We start from the raw sequence: 23,412 nt of genomic DNA, 5'->3' as shown, positions 1-23,412 counted from the left end.
GCTCACTCAGCCATTCATTCAGTCACTCACTCAGCCACTCACTCACTCAGCCACTCACTCACTCAGCCACTCACTCACTCAACCATTCACTCAGTCATTCAATCAGCCACTCACTCACTCACTCAGCAACTCCCTCAGCCATTCACTCACTCAGCAACTCACTCACTCAGCCACTCACTCACTCAGCAACTCAGCCACTCACTCACTCAGCTACTCACTCATTCAGCCATTCACTCACTCACTCAGCCATTCCATCAGTCACTCACTCAGCAACTCACTCATTCAGCAACTCACTCACTAAGCCACTCACTCACTCAGCCACTCACTCACTCAGCCACTCACTCACTCATCCACTCACTCACTCAGCAACTCACTCACTCAGCCATTCTCTCAGTCACTCACTCAGCCACTCAGTCACTCACTCAGCAACTCACTCACTCAGCAACTCACTCACTCACTCAGCCATTCACTCAGTCACTCACTCAGCCACTCAGTCACTCACTCAGCAACTCACTCACTCAGCAACTCACTCACTCACTCAGCCATTCACTCAGCAACTCACTCACTCACTCAGCCATTCTCTCAGTCACTCACTCAGCCACTCAGTCACTCACTCAGCAACTCACTCACTCAGCAACTCACTCACTGAGCCATTCTCTCAGTCACTCACTCAGCCACTCAGTCACTCACTCAGCAACTCACTCACTCACTCAGCCATTCACTCACTCACCCGCTCGCTCACCCACCCACTCACTGACCCGCCCAGTGCCAGCGATGTTCACTGCACACCGCACCAGGCACTCATTTTAAGGCTGAGTCGACCTAGGGGAGCGTCCAGGACCACCGGTTCAGGTTAATCGTCGCCGGTGGTGGTGGTGGTGGTGGTGTTGGTGTTGGCCGTGAGCGGGAATGGAACCCTGGGTGGCCCGGGATCTCTCTCTGCCCACCTCCTCTGAGAAAGTCTGCAGCTGCTCTTTGCTGTACAAGTACTGCCAGACTCGCTCCATGTCATTCCAGTCGCGGACCACGCCGTGCTCCATCGGGTAGTGGATGGTGAGCAGTCCACGGTGCTCCTACAACATCAACATCAACAACAACATCAACAACATCAACAACAACATCATCAACAACATCATCATCAACAACATCAACAACAACAACATCAACAACAACAACAACATCAACAACAACATCAACAACAACATCATCAACAACATCAACAACATCAACAACAACATCAACAACAACATCAACAACAACAACATCATCCACAAGAACAACAACAACATCAACAACAACATCAACAACAACATCAACAACATCAACATCAACAACATCAACAACAACATCAACAACAACATCAACAACAACATCAACAACAACAACATCATCAACAACAACATCAATATCATCAACAACATCAACAACAACAACATCAACAACATCAACAACAACAACATCAACAACATCAACATCAACAACAACATCAACAACAACAACATCAACAACAACATCAACAACAACATCAACAACATCAACATCAACAACATCAACAACAACATCAACATCAACAACAACATCAACAACAACAACATCATCCACAAGAACAACATCAACAACAACATCAACATCATCAACAACATTAACAACATCAACAACATCATCATCATTAACAACATCAACATCAACAACATTAACAACATCAACAACATCATCATCATTAACAACATCAACAACATCAACATCAACAACACCAACACCATCATCATCAACAACATCAACAACATTAACAACATCAACAACATCATCATCATCATTAACAACATCAACAACATCAACAACATCAACAACACCAACACCATCATCATCAACAACATTAACAACATCAACAACATCATCATCATTAACAACATCAACAACAACATCAACAACATCATCAACAACATCAACAACAACATCAACAACAACATCAACAACAACATCAACAACATCAACAACATCAACAACAAAAACAACATCATCAACAACATCAACAACAAAAACAACATCATCATCAACAACATTAACAACATCAACAACATCATCATCATTAACAACATCAACAACAACATCATCAACAACATCAACAACAACATCAACAACAACATCAACAACAACATCAACAACATCAACAACATCAACAACAAAAACAACATCATCAACAACATCATCAACATCATCAACATCAACAACAACATCAACAACATCAACAACATCAACAACATCAACAACAACATCAACAACACCAACACCAACATCATCATCAACAACATCAACAACAACATCAACATCAACAACAACAACAACAACATCAACATCAACAACAACAACACCAACAACAACAACATCATCAACAACACCAACATCAACAACAACAGCACCAACAACAACGCCAACAACAACATCAACAACACCAATATCAACAACATCAACAACAACACCAATATCAACAACATCATCAACAACATCAACAACACCAACAACAACAACAGCACCAACAACAACGCCAACAACACCAACAGCATCAACAACATCATCATCAACAACATCAACAACAACATCAACAACATCATCAACACCAACAACACCAACATCATCATCAACATCAACAACATCACATGGGGAGACACGGGGGAGACACACTGAGACACAGTGAGAGACACAGTGAGACACACTGAGACACACTGAGACACAGTGAGACACACTGAGACACACTGAGACACAGTGAGAGACACAGTGAGACACACTGAGACACAGTGAGAGACACAGTGAGACACACTGAGACACACTGAGACACACTGAGACACACTGAGACACAGTGAGACACACTGAGACACACTGAGACACAATGAGACACAATGAGACACAGAGTGAGACACACTGAGACAGAGTGAGACACACTGAGACAGAGTGAGACACACTGAGACACAGGGAGACAGACTGAGACACAGTGAGACACACTGAGGCACAGTGAGACACACTGAGACACAGTGAGACAGAGTGAGACACACTTAGACACAGTGAGACACAGTGAGACACACTGAGACAGTGAGACAGAGTGAGACAGAGTGAGACACAGTGAGACAGAGTGAGACACAGTGAGACACAGTGAGACACAATGAGACAGAGTGAGACAGAGTGAGACACACTGAGACACACTGAGACACAGGGAGACAGAGTGACAGAGTGAGACACAGTGAGACAGAGTGAGACACACTGAGACACAGTGAGACACACTGAGACACAGTGAGACACACTGAGACACAGTGAGACACAGTGAGACAGAGTGAGACACAGTGAGACACACTGAGACACACTGAGACACACTGAGACAGAGTGAGACACAGTGAGACAGAGTGAGACACAGTGAGACACACTGAGACACAGTGAGACACAGTGAGACAGAGTGAGACACACTGAGACAGAGTGAGACACAGTGAGACACAGTGAGACAGAGTGAGACACACTGAGACACAGTGAGACACACTGAGACAGAGTGTGACACACTGAGACACACTGAGACACAGTGAGACACAGAGTGAGACAATGTGAGACACACTGAGACAGTGAGACAGAGTGAGACAGAGTGAGACACACTGAGACACAGTGAGACACAGAGTGAGACAGAGTGAGACACAGTGAGACAGAGTGAAACACACTTAGACAGAGTGAGACACACTGAGACACAGTGAGACACACTGAGACACAGTGAGACACAGTGAGACAGAGTGAGACACAGTGAGACACAGTGAGACAGAGTGAGACACAGTGAGACACAGTGAGACACACAGACAGAGTGAGACACAGTGAGACAGTGAGACAGAGTGAGACAGAGTGAGACAATGTGAGACACACTGAGACAGAGTGAAACACACTGAGACAGAGTGAGACACACTGAGACACAGTGAGACACAGTGAGACACAGAGTGAGACAGAGTGAGACACAGTGAGACAGTGAGACACAGTGAGACAGTGTGAGACACACTGAGACAGTGAGACAGAGTGAGACAGAGTGAGACACAGTGAGACACAGAGTGAGACAGACCTCAGCTTTAGGTCCAATGAAGATGTCTCCCTCCAGAGCTCCTGCCATGACACGGACATGCTTGGGGCGTCCCACGCTGAGTGAGACACAGAGACACACAGAGACACTCAAACACAGAGACACACACGGAGACACACAGAGACACACAGAGACACAGAGACACTCACAGAGACACACACAGAGAGGCACAGAGACACTCACACACACAGAGACACTCACACACACACAGACACACACAGACACACACAGAGACACACAGAGACAGAGACGCTCACACACAGAGAGACACAGAGACACTCACACACAGAGACACACAGAGACACACAGATACACACAGAGACACTCAGAGACACTCACACACTCAGAGACACTCACACACACAGAGACACTCACACACACACAGACACAAACAGACACACACAGAGACACACAGAGACACACACAGACACACACAGAGACACACAGAGACACACAGAGAGACACAGAGACACTCAGAGACACACAGAGACACACACACAGAGACACACTCAGAGACACTCAGAGACACACAGAGACACACAGAGACACTCAGAGACACTCACACACACAGAGACACTCAGAGACACTCAGAGACACACAGAGACACACAGAGACACTCACACACACACACACAGAGACACACAGAGACACTCACACACACAGAGACACACAGAGACACTCACACACACACACAGAGACCCACACAGAGACACTCACACACACACAGACACAAACAGACACACACAGAGACACACAGAGACACACACAGACACACACAGAGACAGAGACACTCACACACACAGAGACACACAGAGACACACAGAGAGACACAGAGACACTCAGAGACACACAGAGACACACACACAGAGACACACTCAGAGACACTCAGAGACACACAGAGACACTCAGAGACACTCACACACACAGAGACACTCAGAGACACACAGAGACACACAGAGACACTCACACACACACAGAGACACACAGAGACACTCACACACACAGAGACACACAGAGACACTCACACACACACACAGAGACCCACACAGAGACACTCACACACACAGAGACCCACACAGAGACACTCACACACACAGAGACACTCACACACACACACACAGACCCACACAGAGACACTCACACACACACAGAGACACTCAGAGACACACAGAGACACACAGAGACACACAGAGACACTCAGAGACAGACAGAGACACACAGATACACTCAGAGACAGAGACACACAGAGACACTCAGAGACACTCAGAGACACACAGAGACACTCAGAGACACACAGAGACACACAGAGACAGACAGAGACACTTAGAGACACACAAAGACATACAGAGACACACAGAGACTCACAGAGACTCACAGAGACACTCACACACACAGAGACACTCACACACACACAGAGACACTCACACACAGAGACACTCACACACAGAGACACACAGAGACACTCAGAGACACAGAGACAGAGACACTCACACACACAGAGACACTCACACACACACAGAGACACTCACACACAGAGACACTCACACACAGAGACACTCACACACAGAGACACACAGAGACACTCAGAGACACAGAGACACTCACACACACAGAGACACTCACACACACACAGAGACACACAGAGACCCACACAGAGAGACACTTAGAGACACACAGAGACACACAGAGACTCACAGAGACACACAGAGACACACAGAGACACACAGAGACTCACAGAGACTCACAGAGACACACAGAGACATACAGAGACACACAGAGACACACACAGAAACACTCACACACACAGAGACAGACAGAGACACAGACACACACAGAGACAGACAGAGACACTCAGAGACACTCAGAGACACACAGAGACCCACACAGAGACACACAGAGACCCACACAGAGACACACAGAGACACACCTACAGAGACACACACACAAACAGAGACACACATAGACACTCAGAGACACACAGAGACACTCTCACACACACAGAGACACTCACACACAGAGACACTCACACACAGAGACACAAAGATACACTCAGAGACACAGAGACAGAGACACTCACACACACAGAGACACTCACACACCCACAGAGACACACAGAGACCCACACAGAGAGACACTCAGAGACACTCAGAGACACACAGAGACACACACACAGAGACACACACACAGAGACACACACACACACAGACACTCAGAGACACACAGAGACACACAGAGACACTCACACACACAGAGACACACAGAGACACTCACACACAAAGAGAAACTCACACACACACAGAGACACACAGAGACACTCACACACAGAGACACTCACACACAGAGACACACAGAGACACTCACACACAGAGACACTCACACACAGAGACACACAGAGACACTCACACACACAGAGACACTCACACACACAGAGACACACAGAGACCCACACAGAGAGACACTCAGAGACACACAGAGACACTCACACACACACAGAGACACACAGAGACACTCACACACAGAGACACACAGAGAGACTCACACACAGAGATACACAGAGACACACAGAGACACTCTCACACACACACACAGACACAGAGATACACAGAGACACTCACACACACACAGAGACACACAGAGACCCACACAGAGAGACACTCAGAGACACACAGAGACACTCACACACACACAGAGACACACAGAGAGACTCACACACAGAGACACACAGAGAGACTCACACACAGAGACACACAGAGACACTCACACACACACAGAGACACAGAGATACACAGAGACACTCACACACAAAGACACACAGAGACACACAGAGACACACAGAGACACTCACACACAGAGACACTCACACACAGAGACACTCAGAGACACTCAGAGACACTCAGAGACACTCACACACAGAAACACACACACAGAGACACACAGACACTCACAGAGACACACAGAGACGCTCACACACACACAGAGACACACAGAGACACACAGAGAGACACACACACACAGAGACACACAGAGACCCTCACACACTGTGTGTGTGTGTCACTGTGTGTGTGTGTCACTGTGTGTGTGTATCACTGTGTGTGTGTGTCACTGTGTGTCACTGTGTGTGTGACTGTGTGTCACTGTGTGTGTGTCACTGTGTGTGTGTGTCACTCTGTGTGTGTGTCACTGTGTGTGTGTGTCACTGTGTGTGTGTATCACTGTGTGTGTGTGTCACTGTGTGTCACTGTGTGTGTCACTGTGTGTCACTGTGTGTGTGTCACTGTGTGTGTGTGTCACTCTGTGTGTGTGTCACTGTGTGTGTGTGTCACTGTGTGTGTGTCACTGTGTGTGTGTGTCACTGTGTGTGTGTGTGTCACTGTGTGTGTGCGTCACTGTGTGTGTGTGTGTCACTGTGTGTCACTGTGTGTCACTGTGTGTGTGTCACTGTGAGTGTGTCACTGTGTGTGTGTGTCACTGTGTGTGTGTGTCACTGTGTGTGTCACTGTGTGTGTCACTGTGTGTGTGTCACTGTGTGTGTGTGTCACTGTGTGTGTGTCACTGTGTGTGTGTGTCACTGTGTGTGTCACTGTGTGTGTGTCACTGTGTGTGTCACTGTGTGTGTGTCACTGTGTATGTGTGTGTGTCACTGTGTGTGTGTGTCACTGTGTGTGTGTCACTGTGTGTGTCACTGTGTGTGTGTGACTGTGTGTGTGTCACTGTGTGTGACACTGTGTGTGTGTGTCACTGTGTGTGTGTCACTGTGTGTGTGTCACTGTGTGTGTCACTGTGCGTGTGTCACTGTGTGTGTGTCACTGTGTGTGTCTCACTGTGTGTGTGTCACTGTGTGTGTGTGTTACTGTGTGTGTGTCAATGTGTGTGTGTGTCACTGTGTGTGTGTGTCACTGTGTGTGTGTGTGTCACTGTGTGTGTGTCACTGTGTGTGTCACTGTGCGTGTGTCACTGTGTGTGTGTCACTGTGTGTGTGTGTGTCACTGTGTGTGTGTCATTGTGTGTGTGTCACTGTGTGTGTGTGTCACTGTGTGTGTCACTGTGTGTGTCACTGTGCGTGTGTCACTGTGTGTGTCACTGTGTGTGTCACTGTGTGTGTCAGTGTGTGTGTGTGTCACTGTGTGTGTGTGTCACTGTGTGTGTCACTGTGTGTGTGTGTGTGTCACCGTGTGTGTCACTGTGTGTCACTGTGTGTGTGTCACTGTGTGTGTCACTGTGTGTGTGTGTCACCGTGTGTGTCACTGTGTGTGTCACTGTGTGTATCACTGTGTGTGTCACTGTGTGTGTCACTGTGTGTGTCACTGTGTGTGTGTGTCACCGTGTGTGTCACTGTGTGTCACTGTGTGTGTGTGTCACTGTGTGTGTCACTGTGTGTGTGTCACTGTGTGTGTCACTGTGTGTGTGTCACTGTGTGTGTGTCACTGTGTGTGTCACTGTGTGTGTGTGTCACTGTGTGTGTGTCACTGTGTGTGTGTGTCACCGTGTGTGTCACTGTGTGTGTGTCACTGTGTGTGTGTGTCACTGTGTGTGTCACTGTGTGTGTGTCACTGTGTGTGTCACTGTGTGTGTCACTGTGTGTGTGTGTCACCGTGTGTGTCACTGTGTGTGTCACTGTGTGTGTGTCACTGTGTGTGTGTGTCACTGTGTGTGTCACTGTGTGTGTGTCACTGTGTGTGTGTCACTGTGTGTGTGTGTCACTGTGTGTGTGTGTGTCACTGTGTGTGTGTGTGTGTCACTGTGTGTGTGTCACTGTGTGTGTGTCACTGTGTGTGTCACTGTGTGTGTGTGTGTCACTGTGTGTGTCACTGTGTGTGTGTGTGTGTCACTGTGTGTGTGTGTCACTGTGTGTGTGTCACCGTGTGTGTCACTGTGTGTGTCACTGTGTGTGTGTGTCACTGTGTGTGTGTGTCACTGTGTGTGTCACTGTGTGTGTGTGTGTCACTGTGTGTGTGTGTCACTGTGTGTGTCACTGTGTGTGTGTGTGTCACCGTGTGTGTCACTGTGTGTGTGTGTCACTGTGTGTGTCACTGTGTGTGTCACTGTGTGTGTGTCACTGTGTGTGTGTGTCACTGTGTGTGTGTCACTGTGTGTGTGTCACTGTGTGTGTCACTGTGTGTGTGTGTCACTGTGTGTGTCACTGTGTGTGTGTGTGTCACTGTGTGTGTGTCACCGTGTGTGTCACTGTGTGTGTGTGTCACTGTGTGTCACTGTGTGTGTCACTGTGTGTGTGTGTCACTGTGTGTGTCACTGTGTGTGTGTGTGTCACTGTGTGTGTCACTGTGTGTGTCACTGTGTGTGTGTCACCGTGTGTGTCACTGTGTGTGTGTCACTGTGTGTGTGTCACTGTGTGTGTCACTGTGTGTGTGTCACTGTGTTTGTGTGTGTGTCACTGTGTGTGTGTGTCACTGTGTGTGTGTCACTGTGTGTGTGTCACTGTGTGTGTGTGTCACTGTGTGTGTCACTGTGTGTGTGTGTCACTGTGTGTGTCACTGTGTGTGTGTGTCACTGTGTGTGTGTGTCACTGTGTGTGTGTGTCACTGTGTGTGTGTCACTGTGTGTGTGTGTGTCACTGTGTGTGTCACTGTGTGTGTGTCACTGTGTGTGTGTGTCACTGTGTGTGTGTCACTGTGTCACTGTGTGTGTCACTGTGTGTGTGTGTCACTGTGTGTGTCACTGTGTGTGTGTCACTGTGTGTGTGTCACTGTGTGTGTGTGTCACTGTGTGTGTGTCACTGTGTGTGTGTCACTGTGTGTGTGTGTCACTGTGTGTGTCACTGTGTGTGTGTGTGTCACTGTGTGTGTGTCACTGTGTGTGTGTGTGTCACTGTGTGTGTCACTGTGTGTCACTGTGTGTGTGTCACCGTGTGTGTCACTGTGTGTGTCACTGTGTGTGTCACTGTGTGTGTCACTGTGTGTGTGTGTCACCGTGTGTGTCACTGTGTGTGTCACTGTGTGTGTCACTGTGTGTGTGTGTCACTGTGTGTGTGTCACTGTGTGTGTGTGTCACTGTGTGTGTCGCTGTGTGTGTGTGTCACCGTGTGTGTGTGTGTCACTGTGTGTGTCACTGTGTGTGTCACTCACTAGTTTGGGAAGTGACATTTGGGGATTTGGTCTCCAGCAAAGCCGGCCTTGATAATTCCAGAGCCCTGCACAACACAGACACTCACCAAGTCACTCACCAAGTCACTCACCAAATCACTCACCAAGTCACTCACCAAGTCACTCACCAAGTCACTCACCAAGGCACTCACTCACCAAGTCACTCACCAAGTCACTCACCAAGTCACTCACCAAGGCACTCACTCACCAAGTCACTCACCAAGGCACTCACTCACCAAGTCACTCACCAAGTCACTCACCAAGACACTCACTCACTCACCAAGTCACTCACCAAGTCACTCACCAAAACACTCACCAAGTCACTCACTCACCAAGTCACTCACTCACCAAGTTACTCACTCAGCAAGTTACTCACTCACCAAGTCATTCACCAAGTCACTCACCAAGTCACTCACCAGGTCACTCACCAAGACACTCACCAAGTCACTCACCAAGTCACTCACCAAGACACTCACTAAGTCACTCACCAAGTCACTCACCAAGTCACTCACCAAGTCACTCACCAAGTCACTCACTCACTAAGTCACTCACCAAGTCACTCACTCACCAAGTCACTCACCAAGTCACTCACCAAGTCACTCACCAAGTCACTCACTCACCAAGTCACTCACCAAGTCACTCACCAAGTCACTCACTCACCAAGTCACTCACCAAGTCACTCACTCACCAAGTCACTCACCCACCAAGTCACTCACCAAGTCACTCACTCACAAGTCACTCACCAACTCACTCACCAAGTCACTTAGCTAGGCACTCACTCACCAAGTCACTCACCAGTACACTCACCAACACTCACCACCACCACCACCTCCACCATCACCAGGCTAGGTGCACGAGGAGGAGGTCACAGGACAGACCCTGCAGTGTGCCATGGGTTGTGCTGCTGTGCCAGGCTAGGTGCATGAGGAGGAGGTCACGGGGCAGACCCAGCAGGTGCCACGAGCCTCCTCCACAGAGGCCGATCTTGACACCACTGGTTCCAGTCATCGGCAAGTCCACTCAGCTCCACGTCCTCCTGTACCACATCACTCCATCTCTTCTCTAGCCCGTGTCACTAACCCATCACTCACTCACTCACCCACTCACCCATCACTCACTCACCCATCACTCCATCTCTTCTCTAGCCCGTGTCACTCACCCATCACTCACTCACTTACTCACCCATCACTCCATCTCTTCTCTAGCCCGTGTCACTCACCCATCACTCACCCACTCACCCACCCACTCACCCACTCACTCACCCATCACTCCATCTCTTCTCTAGCCCGTGTCACTCACCCATCACTCACTCACTCACCCATCACTCACCCACTCACCCATCACTCCATCTCTTCTCTAGCCCGTGTCACTCACCCACCCACTCACCCATCACCCACTCACTCACTCACTCACCCATCACTCCATCTCTTCTCTAGCCCGTGTCACTCACCCATCACTCACCCATCACTCACTCATTCACTCACCCATCACTCCATCTCTTCTCTAGCCCGTGTCACTCATCCATCACTCACTCACCCATCACTCCATCTCTTCTCTAGCCCGTGTCACTCACCCATCACTCACTCACTCACCCATCACTCCATCTCTTCTCTAGCCCGTGTCACTCACCCATCACTCACTCACCCATCACTCCATCTCTTCTCTAGCCCGTGTCACTCACCCATCACTCACTCACTCACTCACCCATCACTCACTCACTCACTCACCCATCACTCCACCTCTTCTCTAGCCCGTGTCACTCACCCACCCACTCACCCACTCACTCACCCATCACTCCATCTCTTCTCTAGCCCGTGTCACTCACCCATCACTCACTCACTCACCCATCACTCCATCTCTTCTCTAGCCCGTGTCACTCACCCACTCACTCACTCACCCACTCACTCACCCATCACTCCATCTCTTCTCTAGCCCGTGTCACTCACCCACCCACTCACTCACCCATCACTCCATCTCTTCTCTAGCCCGTGTCACTAACCCATCACTCACTCACCCATCACTCCATCACTTCTCTAGCCCGTGTCACTCACCCATCACTCACTCACCCATCACTCACCCACTCACCCATCACTCCATCTCCTCTCTAGCCCGTTCCACACGTCTGTTTGACCCCCTCTATCTGGCCAAACCACCTCCACAAGCAGCACCACCACCAAAACCACCACAACCAAAACCAACAGAACCACCAAAACCACAACCACCACCACCAAAAGAGCCAAAACCACCACCACCAACAACCACCAGTCACCACCTCCACCAACCATCACCACCACCACAATCATCACAACAACCATCACCACCACAACCATCACCACAACCACTACCATCATCACCACCACCACAATCACCACCATCACACCACCACAACCATCACCACCACCACAATCATCACCACCACCACAACCATCAGCACCACAATCATCACCACCACCATCATCACCACCACCACCACAACCACCACAACCACCATCACCACCACCACCATCATCACAATAACCATCACCACAATGATCACCACAACCATCACCACCACCACAACCACCACCATCATCATCACCACCACCACCACTACAATCACCACCACCACAATCATCACGACCACCACCACAATCATCACCACCACCACAATCATCACCACCACCACAATCATCACCACTACCACCACAACCATCACCACAACCATCATCACCACCACAATCACCACTACAATCATCACCACAATCATCACCACCACCACAACCACAACCACCACCACCACAACCACCAACAAACCCGCAACCAAATCGCAGACAAATTCCCCAGGTCGCAGCAAATCCACGACCCCACCCTAACACCCCCCCCCCTCCTCACCCCTCCCTCTCTGCGGGCCCCGGTGCCACCCCCGCCGGTAGGGGGCTTCTAGACCAGAGCGAGGCTGCACGTAGAACCGACTAGGCCCCTCTCCACAAAATATTTTTTTCCAATGTTTGCGTTGACCGTTAAGCTCACATCAATAACAACAACACCAACAACAACTCACGTTGTCTATCACCACGGGCTGGTTGGCGATGATATCGTAGGAAGCCATCGCGGGAGAAGCTGCTACTGCTGCTGCTGTTTAAATTTTATAAAATTATTTGCTGAGGCAAAGGGTGGCGTCAACGCCTCTCAATGGGAGAGGAGGGGGGAGGGGCTGACAGCCGTGCGTGGTGACGTAATGACGTCGGCCCGGAGGCGCGCGCGCGTGGTGACGTCGGCGACGTCTGCGGCCGTGCGTGGTGACGGACCGCCGCCGGCGGCGCGCGCGTGCGTGATGACGTACACGCGACGTCTGCCCCTGAGAGCACGTGCGTGTTGACGTAAGGACGTCGGCTCGGAGGGCGTGCGTGGTGACGTCGGCGACGTTCGCAGTCGCGGCGCGGTGACGTTGCAAGATCTGCGCGATGACGTCGCCGGCGGCCCGCGTGGTGACGTCGCCCTTTGCGTTTCCTCGTGGAGGTTTAAAGGCGTGACGTCAACGCGCACGGTTTGACCGAGTAACTTCGCGGGTTTGTTCGGCGTGACGTCACAACTCAACCGTCACAATCGGATCCACTGAATGGCTTAGCAGGCGTGACGTCATCCGCTGCGGCAAACGTTACAACCCGGTGCACTGATTGGTTGTGGGCGACGTGACGTCCCCGTCGCAACACCACAGTCAGAACCGGGGCCACTGATTGGTTTAGGCGGCGTGACGTCATCTGACGAAACGCTACCGTCAGAAACTGGGCCCCGCTGTTCAGTTTTTGGGCCGTGTGACGTCATCTGCGGCGGGAAACCGTCACAATCGAATGACGTCATTCGGGGGTGGAGGAGGCAAAGGGAGGCTTCGACCATTATGACGTCACGCGCGGCAAGGGGAGTGCAATGACGTCACCATGCGCGGCCACCGCATGCATGGTGACGTCACATAGAGAACCAAAGACACCCACAGAGACCCATAGAGACCCATAGATACCCATAGAGATACATTGAGACCCATATAGATACAGAGACCCACAGAGACCCATAGATACCCATAGAGATGCATAGAGACCCATAGAGATACATATAGACCCATAGAGATACATAGAGGCCCATAGAGATACATAGAGGCCCATAGAGTGAGTGGGTGAGTGGGTGGGTGAGTGAGTGAGTGGATGAGTGGGTGGGTGAGTGGGTGAGTGAGTGGGTAGGTGAGTGGGTAGGTGAGTGGGTGAGTGAGGGGACGAGTGAGTGGGCGGGTGAGTGAGTGGGTGAGTGAGTGGGTGAGTTGGTGAGTGGGTGAGTTGGTGAGTGGGTGGGTGAGTGAGTGAGTGAGTGGATGAGTGGGTGGGTGAGTGAGTGGATGAGTTGGTGGGGAGTGGATGGGTGAGTGGGTGGGTGAGTGAGTGGGTGGGTGAGTGAGTGGATGAGTGGGTAGGTGAGTGGGTGGGTGAGTGAGTGAGTGAGTGGATGAGTGGGAAGGTGAGTGGGTGAGCTAGTCGTGTTGTTCACTGGGGAGAGACAAAGGCGGCCGGGAGTGGTGGTGGTGCTGGCGACCCACCCCCTCTGTGTGTAGCCACAGTGCCGGTAGCCTTCATAGACGCTGCTGCTACTCGCTACTAACACAGCACTTGCCCCTGCAGCCCTGCTAGAGGCTACCTGGGGGAGCTTTGTCTTTGTCTCAGCACTTGCCCCTACAGCCCTGCTAGAGGCCACCTGGGTTAGCTTTGTCTTTGTACTCAGCACTTGCCCCTAAAGCCCTGCAAGAGGCTACCTGGGGGAGCTTTGTCTGTGTCTCGGCAGCTGCCCCTGCAGGCCTGCTAGAGGCTACCTGGGGGAGCTTTGTCTGTGTATCGGCACTTGCCCATAGAGCCCTGCTAGAGGCTACCTGGGGGAGCTTTGTCTGTGTCTCGGCACTTGCCCCTACAGCCCTGATAGAGGCTACCTGGGGGAGCTTTGTCTGTGTCTCGGCACTTGCCCCTACAGCCCTGCTAGAGGCTGCCTGGGGGAGCTTTGTCTGTGTCTCAGCACTTGCCCCTACAGCCCTGCTAAAGGCTACCTGGGGGTGCTTTGTCTGTGTATCAGCACTTGCCCCTACAGCCCCGCTGGAGGCTACCTGGGGGAGCTTTGTCTTTGTCTCAGCCCTTGCCCCTACAGCCCTGATAGAGGCCACCTGGGGGAGCTTTGTCTGTGCCTCAGCACTTGCCCCTACAGCCCTGCTAGAGGCTACCTGGGGGAGCTTTGTCTCAGCACTTGCCCCTACAGCCCTGCTAGAGGCTACCTGGGGGAGCTTTGTCTGTGTCTCAGCACTTGCCCCTACAGCCCTGCTAGAGGCGACCTGGGGGAGCTTTGTCTGTGTCTCACCATTTGCCCCTACAGCCCTGCTAGAGGCTACCTGGGGGAGCTTTGTCTGTGTCTCAGCACTTGCCCCTACAGCCCTGCTAGAGGCTACCTGGGGGAGCTTTGTCTCTGTGTCTCAGCACTTGCCCCTGCAGCCCTGCTAGAGGCTACCTGGGGGAACTTTGTCTGTGTCTCACCACTTGCCCCTACAGCCCTGCTAGAGGCTACCTGGGGGAGCTTTGTCTGTGTCTCAGCACTTGCCCCTACAGCGCTGCTGGAGGCTACCTGGGGGAGCTTTGTGTGTGTCTCAGCACTTGCCCCTACAGCCCTGCTAGAGGCTACCTGGGGGAGCTTTGTCTGTGTCTCAGCACTTGCCCCTACAGCCCTGCTAGAGGCTACCTGGGGGAGCTTTGTCTCTGTGTGTAAATAAACAACAATGGTGATCTTTGTGTTTGTATGATCTGAAGAAAGCACTTGACCAAAACTGGTTAAGCAGGCTACACGGGGGATCTTTGACTTTATCTGTGTATCTCTTTTCTCGGTGCTGATGTGGATTTCACACATTCACCACCCACTCACCACCCACTCACCACCCACTCACCCACTCACTCACCTACTCACTCACCCACTCTCTCACCACCCACTCACCACCCACTCACCACCCACTCACCCACTCACTCACCTACTCACTCACCCACTCTCTCACCACCCACTCACCACCCACTCACCACCCACTCACCTACCCACTCACCCACTCACTCACCTACTCACTCACCCACTCACTCACAACCCACTCACTCACCACCCACTCACCACCCACTCACCTACCCACTCACCCATTCACTCACCTACTCACTCACCCACTCACTCACCCACCCAGCTACTCACTCACCCACTCACTCACCCACTCACTCACCTACTCACTCACCCACTCACTCACCCACTCACTCACCTACTCACTCACCCACTCACTCACTCACCTACTCACTCACTGACCTACCCACTCACTTACCCACTCACTCACCCACTCACTCACCTACTCACTCACCCACTCACTCACCCACCCAGCTACTCACTCACCTATTCACTCACCCACTCACTCACCCACTCACTCACCCACTCAGCTACTAACCCACTCACTCACCCACTCACTCACCTACTCACTCACCCACTCACTCACCCACTCACTCACCTACCCACTCACCCACTCACTCACCCACCCAGCTACTCACTCACCTATTCACTCACCCACTCACTCACTCACCCACTCACTCACCCACTCAGCTACTAACCCACTCACTCACCCATTCACTCACCTACTCACTCACCCACTCACTCACCCACTCACTCACCTACCCACTCACCCACTCACTCACCCACCCAGCTACTCACTCACCTATTCACTCACCCACTCACTCACTCACCCACTCACTCACCCACTCAGCTACTAACCCACTCACTCAACCACTCACTCACCTACTCACTCACCCACTCACTCACCCACCCAGCTACTCACTCACCTATTCACTCACCCACTCACTCACCCACTCACTCACCCACTCAGCTAGTAACCCACTCACTCACCCACTCACTCACCTAAGCACTCACCCACTCACTCACCCACCCAGCTACTTACTCACCTATTCACTCACCCACTCACTCACTCACCCACTCACTCACCCACTCAGCTACTAACCCACTCACTCACTCACCTACTCACTCACACAGTCACTCACTGACCTACCCACTCACTCACTCACTGACCTACCCACACACTCACTCACATACTCACTCACTGACCTACTCACTCACCTACTCACCACACACTCACCACCCACTCACTCACTCAGCCACTCACTCACCCACTCACCCACTCAGCTACCCACTCAACTACTCACTCGAGTGTGTTGAGTGAGTGGATGAGAGGGCGAGCTTTATCTGTGTCTTAGCACTTGCCCCTACAGCCCTGCTAGAGGCTACCTGGGGGAGCTTTATCTGTGTCTTAGCACTTGCCCCTACAGCCCTGCTAGAGGCTACCTGGGGGAGCTTTATCTGTGTCTCAGCACATGCCCGTACAGCCCTGCTAGAGGCTACCTGGGGGAGCTTTGTCTGTGTCTAAGTACTTGCCCCTACAGCCCTGCTAGAGGCTACCTGGGGGAGCTTTGTCTGTGTCTAAGTACTTGCCCCTACAGCCCTGCTAGAGGCTACCTGGGGGAGCTTTGTCAGTGTCTCAGCACATGCCCCTACAGCCCTGCTAGAGGCTACCTGGGGGAGCTTTGTCTGTGTCTCAGCACTTGCCCCTACAGCCCTGCTAGAGGCTACCTGGGGGAGCTTTGTCTTTGTGTATAGGAGCTGCTCCTGTTGATGTAAATAATTAACGCGACTGCTTTGGAGTGACTTCCTAAACAAACATGGACGAGGGTGAATGAGTGGGTGAGTGAGTGGGTGAGTGAGTGGGTGAGTGAGTGAGTGAGTGGGTGAGTGAGTGGGTGAGTGAGTGGGTGAGTGCGTGAGTGGGTGAGTGAGTGGGTGAGTGAGTGGGTGAGTGGGTGAGTGAGTGGGTGAGTGAGTGAGTGAGTGCGTGAGTGGGTGAGTGAGTGAGTGGGTGAGTGAGTGAGTGGGTGAGTGAGTGGGTGGGTGAGTGGGTGAGTGAGTAAGGTGAGTGGGTGAGTGAGTGGATGGGTGAGTGGGTGAGTGAGTGGGTGAGTGAGTGGGTGAGTGGGTAAGTGGGTGGGTGGTAAGTGGGTGTTTGAGTGAGTGGGTGGGTGAGTGAGTGGGTGGGTGAGTGAGTGGGCGAGTGAGTGAGTGGGTGGGTGGGTGAGTGAGTGAGTGGGTGGGTGAGTGGGTGAGTGAGTGAGTGGGTGAGTGGGTGAGTGAGTGGGTGAGTGAGTGAGTGGGTGAGTGGGTGAGTGAGTGAGTGGGTGAGTGAGTGAGTGGGTGTATGAGTGAGTGGGTGAGTGAGTGAGTGGGTGGGTGAGTGGGTGGGTGAGTGGGTGAGTGGGTGAGTGAGTGAGTGGGTGAGTGAGTGGGGGGGGTGAGTGGGTGGGTGAGTGAGTGAGTTAGTGAGTGGGTGAGTGAGTGAGTGGGTGAGTGAGTGGGTGGGTGGGTGAGAGGGTGAATGGGTGAGTGAGTGATTGGGTGAGTGGGTGAGTGAGTGGATGGGTGGGTGAGTGGGTGGGTGTGTGGGTGAGTGAGTGGGTGGGTGAGTGGGTGAGTGGGTGAGTGAGTGAGTGGGTGGGTGAGTGGGTGAGTGAGTGAGTGGGTGGGTGAGTGGGTGAGTGAGTGAGTGGGTGGGTGAGTGGGTGAGTGAGTGAGTGGGTGTATGAGTGAGTGGGTGAGTGAGTGAGTGGGTGGGTGAGTGGGTGAGTGAGTGGGTGAGTGGGTGAGTGAGTGGGTGGGTGAGTGGGTGGGTGAGTGATTGAGTTAGTGAGTGGGTGAGTGAGTGAGTGGGTGAGTGGGTGAGTGGGTGGGTGAGTGGGTGGGTGAGTGGGTGGGTGAGTGAGTTAGTGGGTGGGTGAGTGGGTGAGTGAGTGAGTGGGTGGGTGAGTGGGTGAGTGAGTGAGTGGGTGGGTGAGTGGGTGAGTGAGTGAGTGGGTGAGTGAGTGAGTGGGTGAGTGGGTGAGTGAGTGAGTGCGTGAGTGGGTGAGTGAGTGAGTGGGTGAGTGAGTAGGTGAGTGAGTGAGTGGGTGAGAGAGTGGGTGACACACACACAGTGACACACACAGTGTCACACAACAACAACAACCGCCATTCGCCACTAAGTGGCGGTGACGTCACCACGACGCTTGTGCCAGGCTATGTGCACCTTGAGGCCACGTGGAGTGTCGAACGCCCGCTGGCAGGAGGTCACGGGGCAGACCCAGGTGCCACGGGTCGACTGACTGAGATGACTGGCTGATGCACCACCTGTGCCCCCTACTGTGCCAACCTGCTGTGCTTTAGCCACCCGGCGCTCCGCTCGTTGTTGTGAGCGTCGCTCCTCCGCCCCCCGTTGTTGTTGGAGGGCGACTGCCTCCAACTGCCCAGTAGCATCCTTCACGAGCCTCCTCCACAGAGGCCGATCTTGACACCGCTGGTACCAGTCATCGGCAAGTCCACTCAGCTCCACGTCCTCCTGTACCACATCACTCCATCTCTTCTCTAGCCCGTGCCGCGCCCGCTTAGCTCCCTCAATCCGGCCAAACAAAAGCTGTTTCGGCATGCGGTAGCTGGGCATGCGGGCTACATGACCCAGCCAACGCAGCCTTCCCCGCCGGAGGAGCTCACCGATGGGACCTTGCCCAGATCTTTCAAGGATTTGTGAGCTCCTCACACAATCCAGTCTGGTTAAACCCAGGATGGATCGTAGGCAGGCCAGCCTAAATGTTTCTAACCGGCGAAGATGTTCCATTAGGGGGGTCCACGTTACGTGGACACAGGTACACACACACACACAGGTACACACACACACACCGGTACACACACACACAGGTACACACACACACACAGGTACACACACACAGGTACACATACACAGTGACACACACACAGGTACACACACGCAGGGACACACACACACAGGTACACACACACAGGTACACACAGGTACACACATGTACACACACACAGGTACACACAGGTACACACACACACAGGTACACACACACACAGGTACACACACACACAGACACACACACACAGGTACACATACACAGTGACACACACACACAGGTACACACACAGGTACACACACACAGGTACACACACAGGTACACACGCACACACACACAGGTACACACACACACAGGTACACACACAGTGACACACACACACAAGTACACACACAGGTACACACACACAGGTACACACACACACACAGACACACACACAGGTACACACACACAGGTACACACACACAGGTAGACACACAGGTACACACACACAGGTACACACACACACAGGTACACACAACAACAACAACCGCCATTCGCCACTAAGTGGCGGTGACGTCACCACGACGCTTGTGCCAGGCTATGTGCACACACACAGACACACACAGGTACACACACAGGTACACACACACAGGTACACACACACACAGGTACACACACACACAGTGTACACACACACAGGTACACACACACACAGGTACACACACACACACAGGTACACACACACAGGTACACACAGGTACACACACACAGGTACACACACACAGGTACACACACATACACAGTGTACACACACAGGTACACACACACACAGGTACACACACACACACACAGGTACACACACACAGGTACACACACACAGGTACACGCACACAGGTACACACACACAGGCACACACACACAGGTACACACACACACAGGTACACACACACACAGGTACACACAGACACACAGGTACACACACACACAGGCACACACACACAGGCACACACAGGTACACACACACACAGGTACACACACACACAGGTACACACAGACACACAGGTACACACACACACAGGCACACACACACAGGTACACACACACAGGTACACACACACACAGGTACACACACACACAGGTACACACACAGGTACACACACACACAGTGTACACACACAGGTACACACACACACAGGTACACACACACACAGGTACACACACACAGGTACACACACACACAGGTACACACACACACAGGTACACACACACACAGATACACACACACACAGACACAGACAGTGACACACACACACAGGTACACACACACAGTGACACACACACACAGGGTACACACACACAGGTACACACACACACAGTGTACACACACACAGGTACACACACACACACAGGTACACACACACAGGTACACACACACACACGCACACAGGTACACACACACAGGTACACACACACACAGGTACACACACACAGACACACACAGGTACACACACACACAGTGACACACACACACAGGTACACACACACAGGTACACACACACACACAGGTACACACACAGGTACACACACACACAGGTACACACACACAGACACACACAGGTACACACACACACAGTGACACACACACACAGGGTACACACACACAGGCACACACACACACAGGTACACACACACAGGTACACACACACAGGTACACACACACACAGGTACACACACACACAGTGACACACACACACACACAGTGTACACACACACACACAGGTACACACACACACACACACAGGTACACACACAGGTACACACACACACAGGTACACACACACACACAGACACACACAGGTACACACACACACACAGTGACACACACACAGGGTACACACACAGGTACACACACACACAGGTACACACACAGGTACACACACACACAGGTACACACACACAGGTACACACACACACAGGTACACACACACAGGTACACACACACACACAGGTACACACACACACAGGTACACACACACAGGTACACACACACAGGTACACACACACAGGTACACACACACACACAGGTACACACACACACACACACAGGTACACACACACACAGATACACACACACACAGTGACACACACACAGGTACACACACACAGGTACACACACACAGGTACACACACACACAGGTACACACACAGGTATACACACACACACACAGGTACATACACACACAGGTACACACACACACAGGTACACACACACACAGGTACACACACACAGGTACACACACACAGGTACAGGTACACACACACACAGGTACACACACACACACAGGTACACACACACAGGTACACACACAGGTACACACACACACACAGGTACACACACACACACAGGTACACACACACAGGTACACACACACACACAGGTACACGCACACAGGTACACACACACACACAGGTACACACACACACAGGTACACACACACACAGGTACACACACACAGGTACACACACACACAGGTACACACACACAGGTACAGGTACACACACAGGTACACACACAGGTACACACACACACAGGTACACACACACACACAGGTACACACACACAGGTACACACACACACACAGGTACACACACACACAGGTACACACACACAGGTACACACAGGTACACACACACAGGTACACACACACACACAGGTACACACACACACAGGTACACACACACAGGTACACACAGGTACACACACACAGGTACACACACACACACAGGTACACACACACACACAGGTACACACACACAGGTACACACACACAGACACACACAGACACACACACAGGTACACACACAGGTACACACACACACAGGTACACACACACACACAGGTACACACACACACAGGTACACACACAGGTACACACACACACACAGGTACACACACACACACACAGGTACACACACTCAGCGTCACAGCCTCCCACTCCCACAGCCACCTCCACAGGCGGCCCAAGTCGGCCCGGACTGGAAGCGAAGTTCCGGATCCGAGATCCACGCACGGGGGAGGAGGGAGAGGGGAGGGAGGGGGAGGGGAGGGAGGGGGGAGAGGGAGGAGGTAGAGGGATGGAGCAGACAAAGGAGTGGTGGAGAGGGAGAGGAGAGAGCGGGGGAGAAAATAAGACAAAGACACAGGTAGATACACACACACAGTGTATCACACACACAGTGTCACACACACACAGTGTCACACACACACAGTGTCACACACACACAGTGTCATACACACACAGTGTCACATACACACAGTGTCACATACACACAGTGTCACATACACACAGTGACACACACAGGTACACACACAGTGTCACACACACAGTGTATCACACACAGTGTACACACACACAGTGTCACACACACACAGTGTCACATACACACAGTGTCA

General features: G+C 51.9%; 1 protein-coding gene across 1 annotated transcript in view; it reads right to left on the bottom strand.

The window, feature by feature from the left end:
• The window catches only part of LOC116958773 (beta-centractin), a 41,011-nt gene extending 27,598 nt beyond the window's left edge, over positions 1-13,413 (bottom strand). The window contains exons 1-4 of the mRNA XM_076057538.1: positions 13,244-13,413; positions 10,186-10,250; positions 4,085-4,160; positions 948-1,073 (exon numbers count right to left, since the gene is read on the bottom strand). Of these exons, the coding sequence (XP_075913653.1) occupies positions 948-1,073; positions 4,085-4,160; positions 10,186-10,250; positions 13,244-13,291 (315 nt within the window). The 5' untranslated portion in view covers positions 13,292-13,413. The remainder of the gene's footprint in view (positions 1-947; positions 1,074-4,084; positions 4,161-10,185; positions 10,251-13,243) is intronic.
• Between the last annotated feature and the right edge of the window lie 9,999 nt (positions 13,414-23,412).

The sequence above is a fragment of the Petromyzon marinus genome, chromosome 83 (assembly GCF_048934315.1).
Source record: "Petromyzon marinus isolate PM22_M1 ecotype Great Lakes invasive population chromosome 83, UKy_Petmar_22M1.pri1.0, whole genome shotgun sequence".
NCBI classification, from domain to species: domain Eukaryota; kingdom Metazoa; phylum Chordata; class Hyperoartia; order Petromyzontiformes; family Petromyzontidae; genus Petromyzon; species Petromyzon marinus.
Note: the sequence above shows the minus strand (reverse complement) of the source record. Positions and strands in the feature narration are given on the sequence as shown.